Source organism: Echinops telfairi, unplaced genomic scaffold, assembly GCF_000313985.2.
Source record: "Echinops telfairi isolate 266 unplaced genomic scaffold, ASM31398v2 ScPeMD7_60;HRSCAF=208, whole genome shotgun sequence".
Lineage (NCBI taxonomy): Eukaryota > Metazoa > Chordata > Mammalia > Afrosoricida > Tenrecidae > Echinops > Echinops telfairi.
Window position 1 is genome coordinate 31,029,878 of NW_022103958.1, and position 15,896 is coordinate 31,045,773.

Genomic DNA, 15,896 nt, shown 5'->3' on the forward strand with positions numbered 1-15,896 from the left:
ATCACCTTCATACATGCATACCACCTTCATACATGCATACCACCTTCATACATGCATACCACCTTCATACATGCATATCACCTTCATACATGCATGTATAAGCTTTGCCGCCTTTGCTTCTCTACAGAACCTGGACTAATGTACTTCCTTTATGTTTGCTGACTTTAAGAAGCCTTAGCAGTATTTTACCACCATGGTTACTAAATTGTTACTAAATGCAGGAGACCTGGTTGTGTAGTGATTATGAATTTGGCTGCGATCCTCAGGGTCGGCAGTTTGAAACCACCAGCAGCGCCTCAGGAGAAAGGCCGGACTTTCCACTCCAGTCCTGGAACCCAAAGGGAGTCACTGTGAATCAGGACGATGGGATGGCAGTGCGAGTTTGGTCACTGAATGCACTAAATGTTTGGTGTTTGGATTTTCCACTTCTGATGAAACACCAAACCCATTGCTGTCCAGTCAATTCTAATTCACAGCAACCCTGCAGGGTGAAGGAGAGGGACCCCGAGGGTTCCCAAGGCGGCAAATGTTTAGGGAAGCAGAATGGCACATCTTTCCTGGTAGGTTTAAACGATGGACCACTTGGAAGCAAAGCTGAGCACTTTAACCCCTGCATCAATAGGGCTCCTTTCCATCGACAATACAAAGAGAACTAAAGTTGGCTTGAAAAAAACAACAACACGTTCCATGAGTTTTTGTCCCACAATTGTCCCCAGATATTTAAATTGTTGTTATGCACTGTCAAGTCCTTTCCGACCCATAGCAACCCTATGTACAACAGAATGAAACAGTATCTGGTCCTGGACCATTCTCAAAATTGTTCTGTGTGAGCCCAGTACTTTGTTGCAGCCACCGAATCACATGAACTTGTTCAGGGTCTCCCCTTTTTTGCTGCCTCACTTTGCCAAGCTGTGACATAGCTTCCAGCATTACGGTAACACACAAGCCATCACGGTATGACAAACTAACAGACAAGTAGTAGAAATAATTAAAGTAGGAGAAGGAAAAGGGAAAAACCCACCAATCGCAGCAAAATAAATCACAACCAAATATCGTTTTGTCACTCCCTCCTCACTGCCACTGAGTCAATCCTGACTCACAGAACCCTGTGGACAGAGGAGAACTTCCCCTGTGGGGCTCCAAGCTTGCACATCGTGATGAGAGCAGAAACCTCATCTTTCCCTTCAGAGCTGCTGACCCATTTACACCACCAGGGCTGTCTGGTTATTTTAACACCACTGCTGGTGGTGAGGGAGTGATACTGTCTTGGCTTGGTCAGCAGTTAGCCCCGCCAGGCGCCAGATAAGGCATTCTAGTCCCATAAAGATGTTTAGACTAGGGACCCACAGGGGCAGTTGCACTTCGTCCTACAGGGTTGCTATGAGTTGGGAACCGCTTGATGACGGTGAGCTTCTTTCGGTTCCTAAGTGTAAAGAGCTGGTGGGTATTGGTAAGTTAGAGAAAGATTCGGCTCTCCAGCTTCCATAAATATGTACAGCCTTAGAAACCCTGGACAAGGTCACTATGAGGGAGGGTAGTTTGGAAGTTACTAAATATGCTAACTATATAGATCTTATAATCCTCACCAACATTTTTAAGTGGGCTTAAAATATCTTAAAGGGACATGTCCTGTATTCACTGTTCTCATTCTATTGAACAAAATTTAAAAATCAATAGCAATAAAAGTAATAAATCAAAATGAACTAAGTAAACTCCAAATCAATGCATGGTTTCTGGTAGCTTTGATAAGGAGCACGTGGTTTCACATTCTAATGCATTTGAGAGAACATTTTGCAAAACAGCATTAGTCTATAGGCCTGTTTCCCCAGTTTTATTCTTAGCGCTAAATTACCTCTACTGCGCAGAGGGTTGAGTAACAGGAGTCCTGACGCCGCTAGCCAGCCAAAAGTACGGCTGAACATGCCCCAAAGCAAGCACATGCATTTATTTCTCACACACATGGTATTCTGAAGCTAAGGATAAATGGTGGGTTAGTCACTACTTTATTCTAAAAAGTTGGAAATATTCTACTTCAATTCATTTTGTATATAGCTCTGCTCAATAAGAATGTATTTGGCATCTTGAGTTTGTAAATTGTTCTATGCTTCTTCAACCCTGGAAAGAAAGTATTTTTCCAGAAAACCAGCCTAAAAAAAAATTAATAGCCTACTTGTACTCCCAAGGCACTTAAACAATTGCCTAACCTCTTTTCATTATTGGGCACTTAATTTAAGTCATTAAATGAATTGACTCTTATATCTAATTCTTTAACTAAGCTTGTGCAGAACATTTCAACCGTGTACTTCCTTTGAGGTTTCTTCCATGCCAATATCAAGAAAATAAAAATGCTTTTAGCAAGGTAATGGAAATCACTTGGGACATTTGTTATCTTTGGGGCCCTTTATTTCTTACCTTCATGGGAATTTTTTGGCATGAAAATGGATGCTTAGCCGTTCCTGTCAAGCACCTGTGTTATTGCTGCATGCTTTTGTTGTAAATCACCAACACCCCTCTTCAAAGCTGCCTGCATGTCTAATGGTAACATCTTATCAAACGCCTAAACATGGAGAGTTTAACCGGAGATAAATGAAACTCAAGGTCCAATAAATCAAGCCTTGCATGATTCAAAAAATGCAAGAGAGCGTTGGGGAGAAAAATCATTCCCTCAAAAAACAAACAAATGGATTAAACTCCAAAATTTCAAAATTCACAAAAGAGCGAAGGCAATCAAGGGATCTCTTACCCAAGAGCAAATGACTGTGACTCACACAATCCCAAGACCCAAGTTGCTGGTGTCAAAGACCGGCCGAATGTTCTACATTTCACCCTTTCAAAGGTCAAGGGTGATTTTTCAAGAAAAAAAAATGGAGAGAGAGAATCCAGCCAAGGAGGAAATCATTAAGTGTTTACACACCTTTAATTTCTAAATACTCTTCTTCATGCTAAACCCTCTGAGCGCTCTTAGCTCCCAAGACATGTTTTGCGTTGCTTTTCCCCTCCTGTTCAACTAGGGGGTCATAAAATGAAGAAAAGTTAAAGTCTTGTGCTTTGGGCATATCGCCTTTTCCCTCCGGTATCACGCTTAGCTAAAGGGGTCCTGGTGGCTTAGTGGTTGTGTGCCGGGCTGCGAACCACGCAGTCTGGAATTTACAAGCACCAGCCTCTCTGCGGGAGAAAGAAGAGCCTTTCTACTCCTGGAAAGAGTGACCCTCTCAGAAACCCACGGGGGCAGTTCTACCCTGACCTAGAGGGTCACCAGGAGTTAGAATCAACTCGATGACAGTGAGTTTGAGTTTTTCCTCCAAAACATCAGGTTTAGCATCTCTGTCTGAGAAGCAGTCTTCCGAAAGGCCTGTTCTTGGAAGACAAGGATTAGGAAGGGCTATCTGGGGATCCTTCTTTGAAGTCTGTTCAAGAAACAACAACTACATGGGTTGAAACACACCACCTACATCTAAATTCTAGGGCAACTTTGAGGGGTGTTTGAGTCTGGGTAGACTAGAGAAACAAATTCATAAACATGCATATGTATATAAGGGAGAGGTTTAGATACAAGACCAATTGAACATTGAGAAAACATCCCAGCCCAGTCCAGTCCAAAGTCATATGTCCAAGATTAGCCCATATGTCCAACAGCAATCCATAAAGTCCTCTTAAGACTCAAAAAACACATGCAATGATGCCAAATGCAGAACAATCACAGGCCAGTGGCTACAAAGTCAGTGGTGGTAGAAGCATCTCAGCACTGGCAGGTTTTCCACATGGCCATTCCAGTTCCCAGGGTTGCATCAGGGTAGGTCCATGTGGCATCTCCTCAGGGATGCCTCGCAGGAAGTCTGCCTTGTCAGTAGAGAGTCTCCAAGGGAGTAGCTCAGAGAGAGAAGTGGCTTCCGCCTCCAAGGAGGAATTCCCAGATTTCCTAGAATACTCAGGAGAAGGCCAGGCCCACACAGAAGTCTCATTGGCTATCTCCAGATTGACAGCCTAGACTCCACCCCTACACTCTTAATCCTTAAATGGACACCAGATTAGGCGACTACCACAGGGGAGATTCATTTGGCCACCATTGGAGCATGTTTGATGATGAAAGAATCCTTGAGTTTTCGCATTGAAGACACTGCATCATTACCCTGGGCATAGAAATGGAGTTTTCACTCATCTCCGTTAACTCTCATGAGGGACACGAATTATGTATCTGATATTTGAATGAAAAAATAATGACGGAATCATTCAATAAATCAATGAGTCTCCAGTGTTGACATATCTGTTTTAACTCCAGGCTCATTAATTTTGGTCAAATGAAGCTTTCCAGGATGACTACTGACATCTAAAAAGGTTAGGCTGTGTGACACAGTGAAGCACAGAAAGGGGGAGGGAAGAAATGACCTTGATAGATGAAGCCAATCATGTGAACCAAGGCAGTAGTTGCAAATTGATTTGGGAGAGAGACCAGAAGATCTTTGGAAATAGGGAATGTCACTAACAAGAACTGCTAGATCAGGGACTCAGAGCAAACAAAGGACACCTTTAGGCCTGTCAATTCCTCCCAGGACATTGTCCTCTGGATATGAAACATTTGAAAAGACCCCTTACAGTGGCAGACATCTATTATACAACTCGTTTATCACATAATCACCTTGGAGCAAGAAGTCTCCTCTGACAAGCAGAGGCACAGATCAGAGAAGGAGACTGCTCTAGTTTAGAAAGTAAGGGTCACAATAGTCAGCCAGCCAGGCTTATTTTCAGGACACCAAGATTATTGTCAGAGTTTCGGAGACTTGGGTCTATCATGAAGGTCTCTAATGAAGGTCCTTGACTCTTGCTGAGAGGAGATGTGACCTTCAGGGGAGCACTTGCTGCATAGTTCACCTCTTGATATCACATTGGGTTTTGTGAACTTCTGGAGCTCCGTGCAGTTGGCTTATCTTTGTAGCCCAGCTTTTGTTTATAGTTAAGTTTGTGGTGAATTAGCTTTGCTTTGCTGTTTTCTTCAGGAAGTTTAAGGTAACTTTTATCGAAACAGTTTAAGTAAAAAGTGAATTTAACAGCTTCATAAAAAAATAAGTGGGAAAGTTATAAGCTAATTTTACTCTGCTATAGTTTCTTTAGTAAATTAATTTGGAACAAATGATTCATTTGTAAATCTACACCAGGAGAACAGGAATGCTTGCTAAAGAGTAACTGGGCTGAAACGGATTCTGTTGAGTCCCAAGGAAACCGAGAGATATTATTCCACTGTACTGCCACCACCCAAAGTTTGACAACTACTGACCAGGACAGCAGAAAACAGGACAAGAAAGAAAACAGGGTATTTACTGATTATCCTGTGGCTTAGTTAAAATAGTATGACTATTCTTTATTCAGATTCCCTCCTTTGCTAACCATTTTTTTTAATCCCTTCCTTTTTCTGTTTGGGGAGATGGTTGTATGTTGGAAAGTACCAATGCTGTCTCCTTGAATATCACATTCAACAAAGTTCTCACCCTTTCCCCCACACGTGTCTCACTGATTGGCTCCCCCGAGGCAGGCAGCCTCCGGTCCTTGTCCGTGTGGCAGGAATCCCCTTTCCATTCCATATTCCCTCTGTAAACTTCCAACCCACTCCAGTCACTTCATGCTCACAGGTCTTGGTAAAACAAGCTGCAATATCCTCACTTGCTAGCAAGAAACCTTCCATGCATTCCATGGTGGTAATCATAGGTCCTTCTTATTTTGCTTTCACGGTGGCAATTAATTAAACCAGCAACACCAACCAGTTGCCCTACAGTCAATTCTAGCTCATGTTGTAGAGTACAACTGTGCCCCGTATGGTTTTTAATGGCTGTGACCTTTTGAAAACAAATCATCAAGCCTTTCTACCAAGAAATCTAAGGTTGGCCTCAAACTCCCAACATTTTAACTGAGCAGCATTTGTACCACCAAGGAACGTACAGAACACAATATACCGTGCTTAATAGTATGATTATTTTCTGAGATACTCTCTCCCATTACATTGCGACCTGCTGTTAAAAAAAAGAAGAAGGTTTTTCTTAACCAATAGATACTAATAGCAAAAGAAACCAAATGAGAGTTTGTTCAGTGTTAGTTGTTGTATTTGTTTTCTAGGGCTACTGTCACAACGCACCAGAAACTGGTAGGCTTGACATAATGAAAATGAATTCTCTCACAGTTTGGGTCATAGAGGTCCCATGCAGGGTACCTGCAGAACCATGCTCGCTGGAGGCACTAGAAGAGCCTTCCTTGTCTCCCCAAGGTGCTTGTGGCCCAGACATTCCTAGAGCTGTGAGAGCATCCTTCCAATCTCGGTGTTCAGGGCTTTGTTCTCTGAGTATCTTCTTTCTAAGTGGGACATCACTTATGTTGGATCGGGGACCTGTCTACTCAAGTATGAGACGCTGTAGCAACATCTTCAGAGACTGTATTTCCATGTATGGTCACCTTCACAGGTGCAGGGAGTTAAGACAAGGAGCCCTGATACTGTAGTGGCTCAAACACTCCTCTACTGAGCAGACGGTGAGCAGTTTGAATGTTCTGCAGGAGAAAGGCATGTCATTCTGATTCCACAAAGATTACACCTTCAGAAATGCTATGGGGCAGTTTTAATCTAGAGGGTCTACAATGAGTAAGAATTGACTAAATGACTTACAGAATGACAATTCTATAAGTTAGAATTGATTGAATGGCAATGGGTTTGGAGGTTTGGTAGTTAAGACTTTAACATATCTTTTTGTGGTTTGGGGGGGATTAATAACAGCTACATTCTTCATTAATACCACACACCAAGTATTTCTGTTTAACTACTATTCTAGATATGAAGAACTTCATTTCTTTATCTGAGTTGAATGAGGATTGGTGACTGATTCCAATCAATGTGTTATGTGTGGCTGTGATATGTATCACATCCAGGTCAAAACCAAAGGCAATGCCAAGACCCTCCAGGCTCTCTTTTCCCCATCACCTTCATGTCTGACAATGTTGAAGATACTGGCTCTTCCATCAGCTAGTATTCCCCAGGTGATTATCAACAACAAAGCCCCCTGTTAACCAGTGATCACCATAAAATATATATTATACAAGAATTAAAACTCTGCAAGTTTCAGGGACTCAAATTTCAGATAGTTATAGAAAATACTGTATCCTGACTCATAAAAGTACCAAGCTAAGATCCCAGATATTATATCTTTTGTTAGACGGGCACCATCAGCTTTCTTCACCACATTTGCTTATGCATATATTTGTCTTCAGTGATCATATCGGGAAGGTGGGCACCCACTGATATGATTTTTTTGTTCTTTTATATCTGATACCTGGTCCCTTCTATACCTCGTGGTCACACAGGCTGGTGTGCTTCTTCCATGTGGGCTTTGATGCTTCTGAGCTAGATGGCTGCTTGTTTATCTGCAACTTTTTAAGACCCCAGACACTATATCTTTTGATAGCCAGGCACCATCAACTTTCTTCACCACACTTGATTATGCACATGTTTATCTACAGCGATCATGTCGGGAAGGTGTGCATCATGGAATGCCAATTTAATAGAACAATGTGTTCTTGTGTTGAGTAAGTACTTGAATGGAGGTCCAATGCCCATCTGCTGCCTTAATACTAAACCTATAAATATATGCACGTAGATCTATTTCTCCACCATCCTATATAAATATATTTTCATAGGTACATGCCTATATTTAGACCTCTATAGATACCCTTTGTCTCCTAGTTCTTTCCTCTATTGCCTTTTACTTTCCTCTTGTCCCACTGCCATGCTCAGCCTTCATTTGGGTTTCAGTAGTTTCTCTCCTTTGCCCTTGCTGAATCCGTACCAGACCTCTCACACCCTCCTTGCCACTAATTTTGGATCACTTGTTGCTCCCCTGTCCCTGGGTTGGTCAACATCACCTCCTTACCCCTCCCGGCCCCTCTCCCATGTCCCCCCAGAACCATCGGTCCCATTGTTTTCTCCTCCACACTATTCATCCAGCCTATCTTATCTAGATAGATCTGTAGAGATAATAATATGCACCAAAAATCAAGGAATAGCAAGACAAGGTGACAGACAAATGAGAACACAACGATGACAACAAAAAAGAAAACCATTGACCCATAAAAGATTACATTAGGGAAATATGTGCTGTCAATTAGAGACATTCTGTTTAATTCTGTAACAATAAAAATAATCACAAATAAAATTTAAAAAAGATTAAATTAATTTAAAAAGAAAAAGAAAGAAAAACCTGTAAATAGATCGAGGTCTGATTTTTTTTTTCCTTTTATTTTATTTTATTTTATTTTTTTTAACATTTTATTAGGGGCTCATACAACTGTTATCCCAATCCATACACACATCAATTGTGTAAAGCGTATTTGTACATCATTTCTCAAAACATTTTCTCTCCATTTAAACCCCCGACATTAGGTCCTCATTTTTCCCCTCCCTCCCCGCTCTCCCCTCCCACATGAGCCCTTGATAGTTTATAAATTGGTATTTTGTCATATCTTGCCCTGTCCGACGTCTCCCTTCATCCACTTTTCGGTTGTCTGTCCCCCAGGGAGGAGGTCTGATTTTTGAACTCTAGGCATGTCCTCCAGTCAAGTCAGATGGGGTGCCACGCTCTGGCCCCAGAGTCTGTCCTTTGTACTTCCTCAGGAGCTCCCTGCTCTGCTCCCCCCATTGCTCTGTCACAAGCCTTTAGAGTTTTGCCTCGGTGTCGCAGGGTCAGTCTGGGCCAGTCCCGACACTGAGTCTCCAGTGTTGTCCCCCTTATGGCCATGGGTCAGTGAGGGACAGTGTGTCTAATAGTGGGATCAGCCATATGGTCCACTCTGTGCATTGGCTGTTCGGAGCGGGGATATATAGTATCTGGGGTCTTAAAGGCTTGAAGATAAACAAGTGGCCATCTAGCTCAGAAGCAACAAAGCCCACAGAGAAGTAGCACACCAGCCTGTGTGAACACGAGGTGTCGAAGGGATCAGGTATCAGGCATCAAAGAACAAATAATCATATCATTGTAAATGAGGGTGAGCTCAGAGTAGAGACCCAAAGCCCATCTGTAGGCAACTGGACAACCCCTTACTGAAGGGTTGCGGGGAGGAGAGGAGCCAGTCAGGGTGCAGGGTAGCAACGATGAAACATATAACTTTCCTCTATTTCTTAAGTACTTCCTCTCCCCACTATCATGATCCCAAGTCTACCTTACAAATCTGGTTAGACCAGATGACGTACATTGGTACAGATAACAAGTGAAAACACAGGGAATCCAGGGAAGATGACCCCTTCAGGACCAGTGGTGAGAGTGGAGATGCCTGAAGGGTGGAGGGAAGGTGGGGTAGAAAGGGGGAACTGATTACAAGGATCTACATATAGCCACCTCCCTAGGGGATGGACAACAGAAAAGTGTGTGAAGGGAGACGTCAGACAGTGTAAGATATGACAAAATAATAATAATTTATGAATTAGGGAGGGGGGAGTGAGGAGCTGATATTAAGGGCTCAAATAGAAAGCAAATGCTTTAAGAATGATGATGGCAACAAATGTACAAATTTGCTTGACACAATGGATGTATGTATGGATTGTGATAAGAATTATACGAGCTGCCAATAAAATGATTGAAAAAAAAGTACCAAGCTAAATATTTGTCACATATGTTTTTTGATCCCTATATATAATCTGAAGTTTGGCATATGTAACTAATATTTTATGAATGAGGTTCAAAAAAGTAATTTGCCTATGCTCAGTATACATATATATATATATCTTTTTCACCTAAGAGGTATTTGTTGATCACCACTCTGATCCAGACAATATTCAAAACACTCAAATACAGTACTGAAGAAAAGAAAAAAGTTCCTGCTCTCAGGCTTTACATTACAATAGAAGGAAACAAGTAAAAATTCATGTATAAATGAGAAAAATTCCAGAAGCTGATGTAATATTCTGAAAGTTAAAATGAGGTGATGACAGAGAGGAAAAAAGAGACTATATATTGATCAGAGTTGATGTCTGAGTTTTGTCTGAGTTGATGATTTCTAAGCAGCCATCTGAATGACAACAAGAAGCCAACTGTACAAAAATCAAAAGAAAAAACATTCCCCAAATTGTACCACAGCTCACCCAAAGGTCCATGTCGAATGGGGAGAAACAAACAAAAGGTCAGATGACTGCTATATAACAGCGCAGGGAGAGAGATGGTACAGAGTCAGTCAGAGGGGTAGGACGAAAACCATCATAAACGAGAGTGTGTCAAAATAAGGACTATGGATCATGGGAAACCACATGAGGCTCTTAAGGAGGTTCATAGGATTTCTATTTTTTCAATTGATAGGTGGCATATATCTCATAAACTATACTAATCAATAGTTCAGTCCTATTAAGAAGAGGTGTACAATCATCACCACAATCAATATTAGACATTGCCTTCATTCCACTGCTCTAAGCTGCCACACGAATGGGTTATGATGGAACAGATTGAAAGCAGGAAGTCCAGTGTGGTGGTGACTTTAGAAGTTTACTGGGATGATAGTAAATGGTCGGGCAGAAGGGGATCGAGTTGGACAGTGTGTGTCAGGTACAGTCAACAAAACTGGTTAATGGACTGAAAGTAGATGGGCAAAGAAAGGAACAGAATCAAGAATAATCCCCAGGGATTCCGGCTTCTTTTCATTTCTTGGGATGAGGAAAAGTTTAACAAGAGGCTTACAGAAATGAAGAGAAAACATGAATTCTGTCTTATGGGAGGTATGAAATTCCCACTAAACAGCTATGTAAGAAATCTTAAGTTAAATACCTGAAGGGGGGTGGAAAGGCTCAGGAGAAAGAGCAAAGCTGTAGATGTACATGTAGCGGCCACGGACAAAGAGATAGAGTCAAAGTTGTAAGACTGAATGAAGACATCTAAAAAGAATATCCAGCTAAGCTGAGGAAGGTCCAGAGCAGCGCTTAGGGCACTGCAACCTTTCATCTCATCCGAGAACGGAGAACAGCTCTGCGGTCCTCTAGCATTCCCAGCACCGACTCAACAGCAGGGAGTATGTAACTTTTTTCTTGCTCCTTAGGATTTTAATTATAATACGAAAAAGTAGATTTAAAAAGGCTCTGACCTTCGGTGGCCCTCAGAAACTATGGATCTGAAATTTCTGGCACCATATCTGAAGCATAAGAACTTATTAATATACAACAATGAATCGTAAAGGTATCTGGGCTGCTTACCATGTTTTGTGAGGAGTCCCGTGGTGGTGAAAACAGTATTGTATTGCCAAGCAAAAGGCTGGTGGTTTGAACCTCCTCATTTGTCTAGCAAGATAGTGCTGGTGGTTTGCTTCCCAGAGGTTACAGCCTCGGAAACACTAGGGAGTAGTTCTGTTTGTGCACACGTGCGGTGGCCAAGAGAATTCACGTGATGGTATCTGACAGCCACACGTTTCCTTTCAGTTGTGCCACTTCTTTCCCTTAGTGAAAAGGTCACTAAGAATGAACTATGCTGAGACAAGGGAGCCCTCGTGATGCAGTGCTTAAGCTCTGGGATGCTAAGCACGAGGTCAGCAGTTTGAAACCACCAATTGCTACACAGGAGAAAGATGAGGCTTTCTACATGTGGAAAGAGGTACAGTGAACCCTCGCCACTTCGCGCTTTGACTTCCGCGGCTTCACTCTATCGCGGTTTCAGTGTAACAGCGCATGCTGTCATTACTGCCACTGATTGGCTCATACTGTACACGCTTCTGTCTGCATTGCTACGTATTGGAGCTATGTATCAGATGCATTTTTGCTTTTGTACAGTGTACTGTAATTGTTTGCGATTTTTAAGAAACTTTATCTAAGCCCTATGATGGCTCCTAAACGAACTGCTTCCTCTAAGCCTTCTGACAATAAAAATAAGCGCCAGAGGAAGATGCTCACCATCCAGGAAAAGGTAAAACTTTTGGATATGATCAAAGATGGCAAGAAAATCGTGGAGGTTGCACGCCATTTCGACTTGAATGAGTCTTCCGTTCGCTCCATCCGTAAAGAGGAAAAAAACATCCGTGCTACGGCTACTTTCACTTTCAACAAGGAAGCAAAGCGCATCGTGACAAGTCGGAATAAGTTCATAGTAAAAACGGAGTCTGTCCTAGCCATTTGAATCAACATCGGCAACTGCCAATCACAATGTTTCTTAAACGTGTACCCAGAAACCCACTGCCTACACCCACTCCTTCAGAGTGAAAAGACGGCGACCCACCTGTAGAGTACATCCCTTAAGTCATTTCATAGGCTATTGATTACAGTATTTGTAAGAACTATGTATAATAATACTGTATGTGAAATATGTAATACTGTAAACTAGATGCCATAAATAATATAATAAATAATAAATGATAATTGTAACGTCCAAAATGTTTTACTGTATTTTCCCTTTTTCGTTTAATAAATTGGGTAATACGAGTGTAATGGTGACTAAAGGGTGTTTTTTCATGTCCTCTATGCTCTAACTATGAAAATATTTTATTTACAAATAAGGAATCCTACTTCGCGGAATTTCATTTATCACAGTAGGGTCTAGAACCGATTAACCGCGATAAACGAGGGTTCACTGTACAGTCTCAGGAATCCACAGAGGCAGTTCTAGTCTGTCTTAGAGGGTCGTTCTGAATCAGAATGAACTTTGATGGTGGTACATTTGGTTTCCTATACTAAGAAAACAGTGGTAATTTATTTTGAGCAAAGAGTTTAGGTTCTATCAGGCAATGTCTTTAGGACAGAGAGTAAAATTCAGAATTGGGGAAAGGGTAACATGAGTAAAATATTACATTCAATGAACTGTGTGTGTGTTGGTTGGGGGCGGGTTGGGTACTTGAAGTTTCCAGACTGAGTGTTGAAACACATTAGATCCAAGAGACAGAAGACCTGATTTTTGTTGACCACACTTAGCTAGTATAATGTTTACATCTCCATGAAGTTATATATGATTGAAAGTGCACTGGGTCTCCAAACCGAATTCCCCACAAAGCCAGAAGACTCACACAGAAACACTGGTCACAGGTCCTGGAACCCCAGTTTACTGTGACTTATTCAATGATAGAAAGAAAAACCCCTGGCTCTTATATTACCCAATCTCTACTCACCAAGCTCTCCTGCCACTTCTTTAAATGAAATCCTGTCTTCCCAATGAGAAAAAAAGTACACTTTCGGACACACAAAAGCACTTCATCATGATGAAAGGAAACTAGATGGATACGCTTCTATTTGGGGAGCTAATACTCTAGATTCTCGGTGTTACTATGGGCAACCAGTATTTCAATTTCCAAACACAGACCCCTGCAGACTTGTAGTGAATATAGGGGTTCAGAGTAGGGAAAAATTATGCAGATTATTTTTTTCTCAAAAGGTGAAAGTGAAATCAGGCAAGAGAACTATTTAGGTAAAAATAGTACATTGTGCACCAAGCGCTGAATGTGAATATCACAGATGGGGTGCAGAGAAAGGATGAATTAGACCAGCAAGAGTACTTCTTAAGGCCCACCTGTACAAGAGAAGTCATCCACACGAATGTACCCCGGAACACAGTCACAGCGATACAACCCAGGCAGGTTGACGCAGACAGTGTTGGCATGACAGTAATGCATCTTAGCCGCACACTCATCGATATCTGAAAGAGAGAAGAGAAGCAATAGTAGTCAAATGATTAAACAATCAGAGGGCAATCACTTGACAGTGAAATTAGAAGCACTAAAAGACATCCAGCATAAAAGCTTAAGTATGAATTTAACTGTCCAGAACTTAAGGAATTTCTAAGAAAATGCATACGGAGACAACCATTAAGAATCTAAGAAGGGCGAAGATTAACCCCATCATTAAAATGTTTCTCTCCAAGGATGCTCTATAGAAATACCCCAAATCAAGGAGTTCTGTGTCCACTGAGTTGATACCAATGAATATTTATCGTGTCTCCACTGTACATGGGATGATTTTTAACAGCCACATCAAGGGTAACCAGGCCCCCTCTGCCTATGTGTCATACTAAAACATGCTTTAATCCATCTGTTGCAAAATGATGGTGTAGTCCGTTTCTCCCATGTTGTACTCTGAATAGAGCAGCTGTTGTCTGATGAAAATGAATGTTTCTCATCAATTGATCTGGGACTGCCTCCCATGGGATAGGAAACAAATGTGCTGTTTCAATGAACGATCTTACTTTGCTTGAGCCGGAGATCGGAGCGCAGCCAGCTTTCTCACAGACCTCCATGATAACAATTAAATTGCACAACCTGCAGCTTTCATTAAGCACAGAATTTGGTCTTTCCTGGAGGTTACGGCCTCAAAAATGACTTTTGGACATTTTACTCAGACTGCTTATGTGTGACGGCGAGAGTGACAGTGGCAGATATGGGAAATCAAGACAGAAAATGATTTCTAATTCTGGTTCCACTAATTACAGGTCTGTGACTGGCAGACAGCCACTCCGAGCCTCAGGATCTTCATCACTTTTTGTAAGGGTCGGATCTCAACCTAATGCTTCATATCTCCAACTACAACACCTAAGCTCATCCTCCTACAGCTCCATGAACAAGGTCGGACCACTAGATCCTGTTTCACAATCAAGGAGATTGACATTAGATATTAATACCTGGCACCAATTATCTAATTAGCACAAGCTAGATGCAGGAGTTGACCCTAGAAACCAATCTCTCATTCACTGCATCAAAGTACCTTCAAAAGGATCATTAGTCAACTACTGTTACCATTAAAGTATTCGTTGACAGGCTAATCCCTTTCAGAAACAAAGGGTTTCTAAGGATAAAAATGACTCCCAAAATCACTGGAAAATCCATGCACCCAATTACTTTAAGCGTAACCGTAGATTGGTATGTCATGAGGTTGAGTGAGTTCAGGACTGATCGAGGAGAAAGATAGAGCCATAATCTTGCTGCATTGCAGAACAAGCTACTTGGATGGGGGGGGGGCTTGTGCATAGTAGGAGGCCTTCCAGGCACAAGAACTGCAGGAAACCCCCACCATAGATCAAAACTAAAAAGAAAGAAGAAAACCCTCACCACCATTGGTTCAATTCTGACTCATGGTGATACTCTTGGACAGTGTTGAGCAGTGCCTGTGGGATTCTGAGATTGCAAATCTTATAGGAGTAGAAAGCCTCATTTTTCTCCCAAGGAGTGACTGGTGGTTTCAAACTGGAAAATTCCAGGGAAGAGAAGAAGGAGGGGAGGGGAGTGACCCTATGTAATGTCTTTCTATAGCCATGTGGACAGTTTCTGGGTCACAAAGCTCTAGAGGCCAGACATAACTAGGTATTCTAACTATCGGAGTTGGTTTTTGTTTGTTTGTTTGTTTGTTTTAATGTAATCTGTGGTTCACAGAGGTAGAAATACAATGCTTTCTACTCCCATAAAGAGTTATAGTCTTAGAAACCCAGATGGACCATTCTCTCCTGTCCCATAGGGTCACTATGAGTCAGAATTGACCCATTTGATGGCAGTGAGTTTGGGTGATGACTCATAGAAAGAGTCCTGGTGGCACTATCATCCAAGCATTGGGCTGATAACCACAAGATCAGAAGTTCAAATCCAACAGTTGGTCTACACCAAGAAGAAGAGGCTGTCTGCTCCCATAAAGATTTACATCCCTGGAAGACATATATGGAGTTGTTATGAGTTGGAGTTGACTTGATGGGAGTGGGTTTGGGCTCACAGTTACTGGTCACAGTTTTGTAGACTATGTGAATTGTGCAGCCTCTTAGGGAGTAAACATCTGCTTAATTGGTGCTAGCAGGCTTTTGTGGGCTAATGGGCCTCGATTTACTTGAACAGAATGAACAACCTGGATCTGATACAGAGAGGCGATCGTTGGGTCATTTGTGAGAGCTGGTTTATTTCCTAGTAAACCATCCTGAAATAACATCAGAGTC

The 15,896-nt window shown here is 41.9% G+C and overlaps 1 protein-coding gene across 2 annotated transcripts in view; it reads right to left on the bottom strand.

The window, feature by feature from the left end:
- NELL1 (neural EGFL like 1) overlaps positions 1–15,896 on the bottom strand; it is a 1,001,735-nt gene that overhangs the window by 494,248 nt on the left and 491,591 nt on the right. For both annotated transcript variants that reach the window (XM_004711602.2, XM_004711601.2), the window contains exon 13: positions 13,497–13,622. In XM_004711602.2, the coding sequence (XP_004711659.2) occupies positions 13,497–13,622 (126 nt within the window). The remainder of the gene's footprint in view (positions 1–13,496; positions 13,623–15,896) is intronic.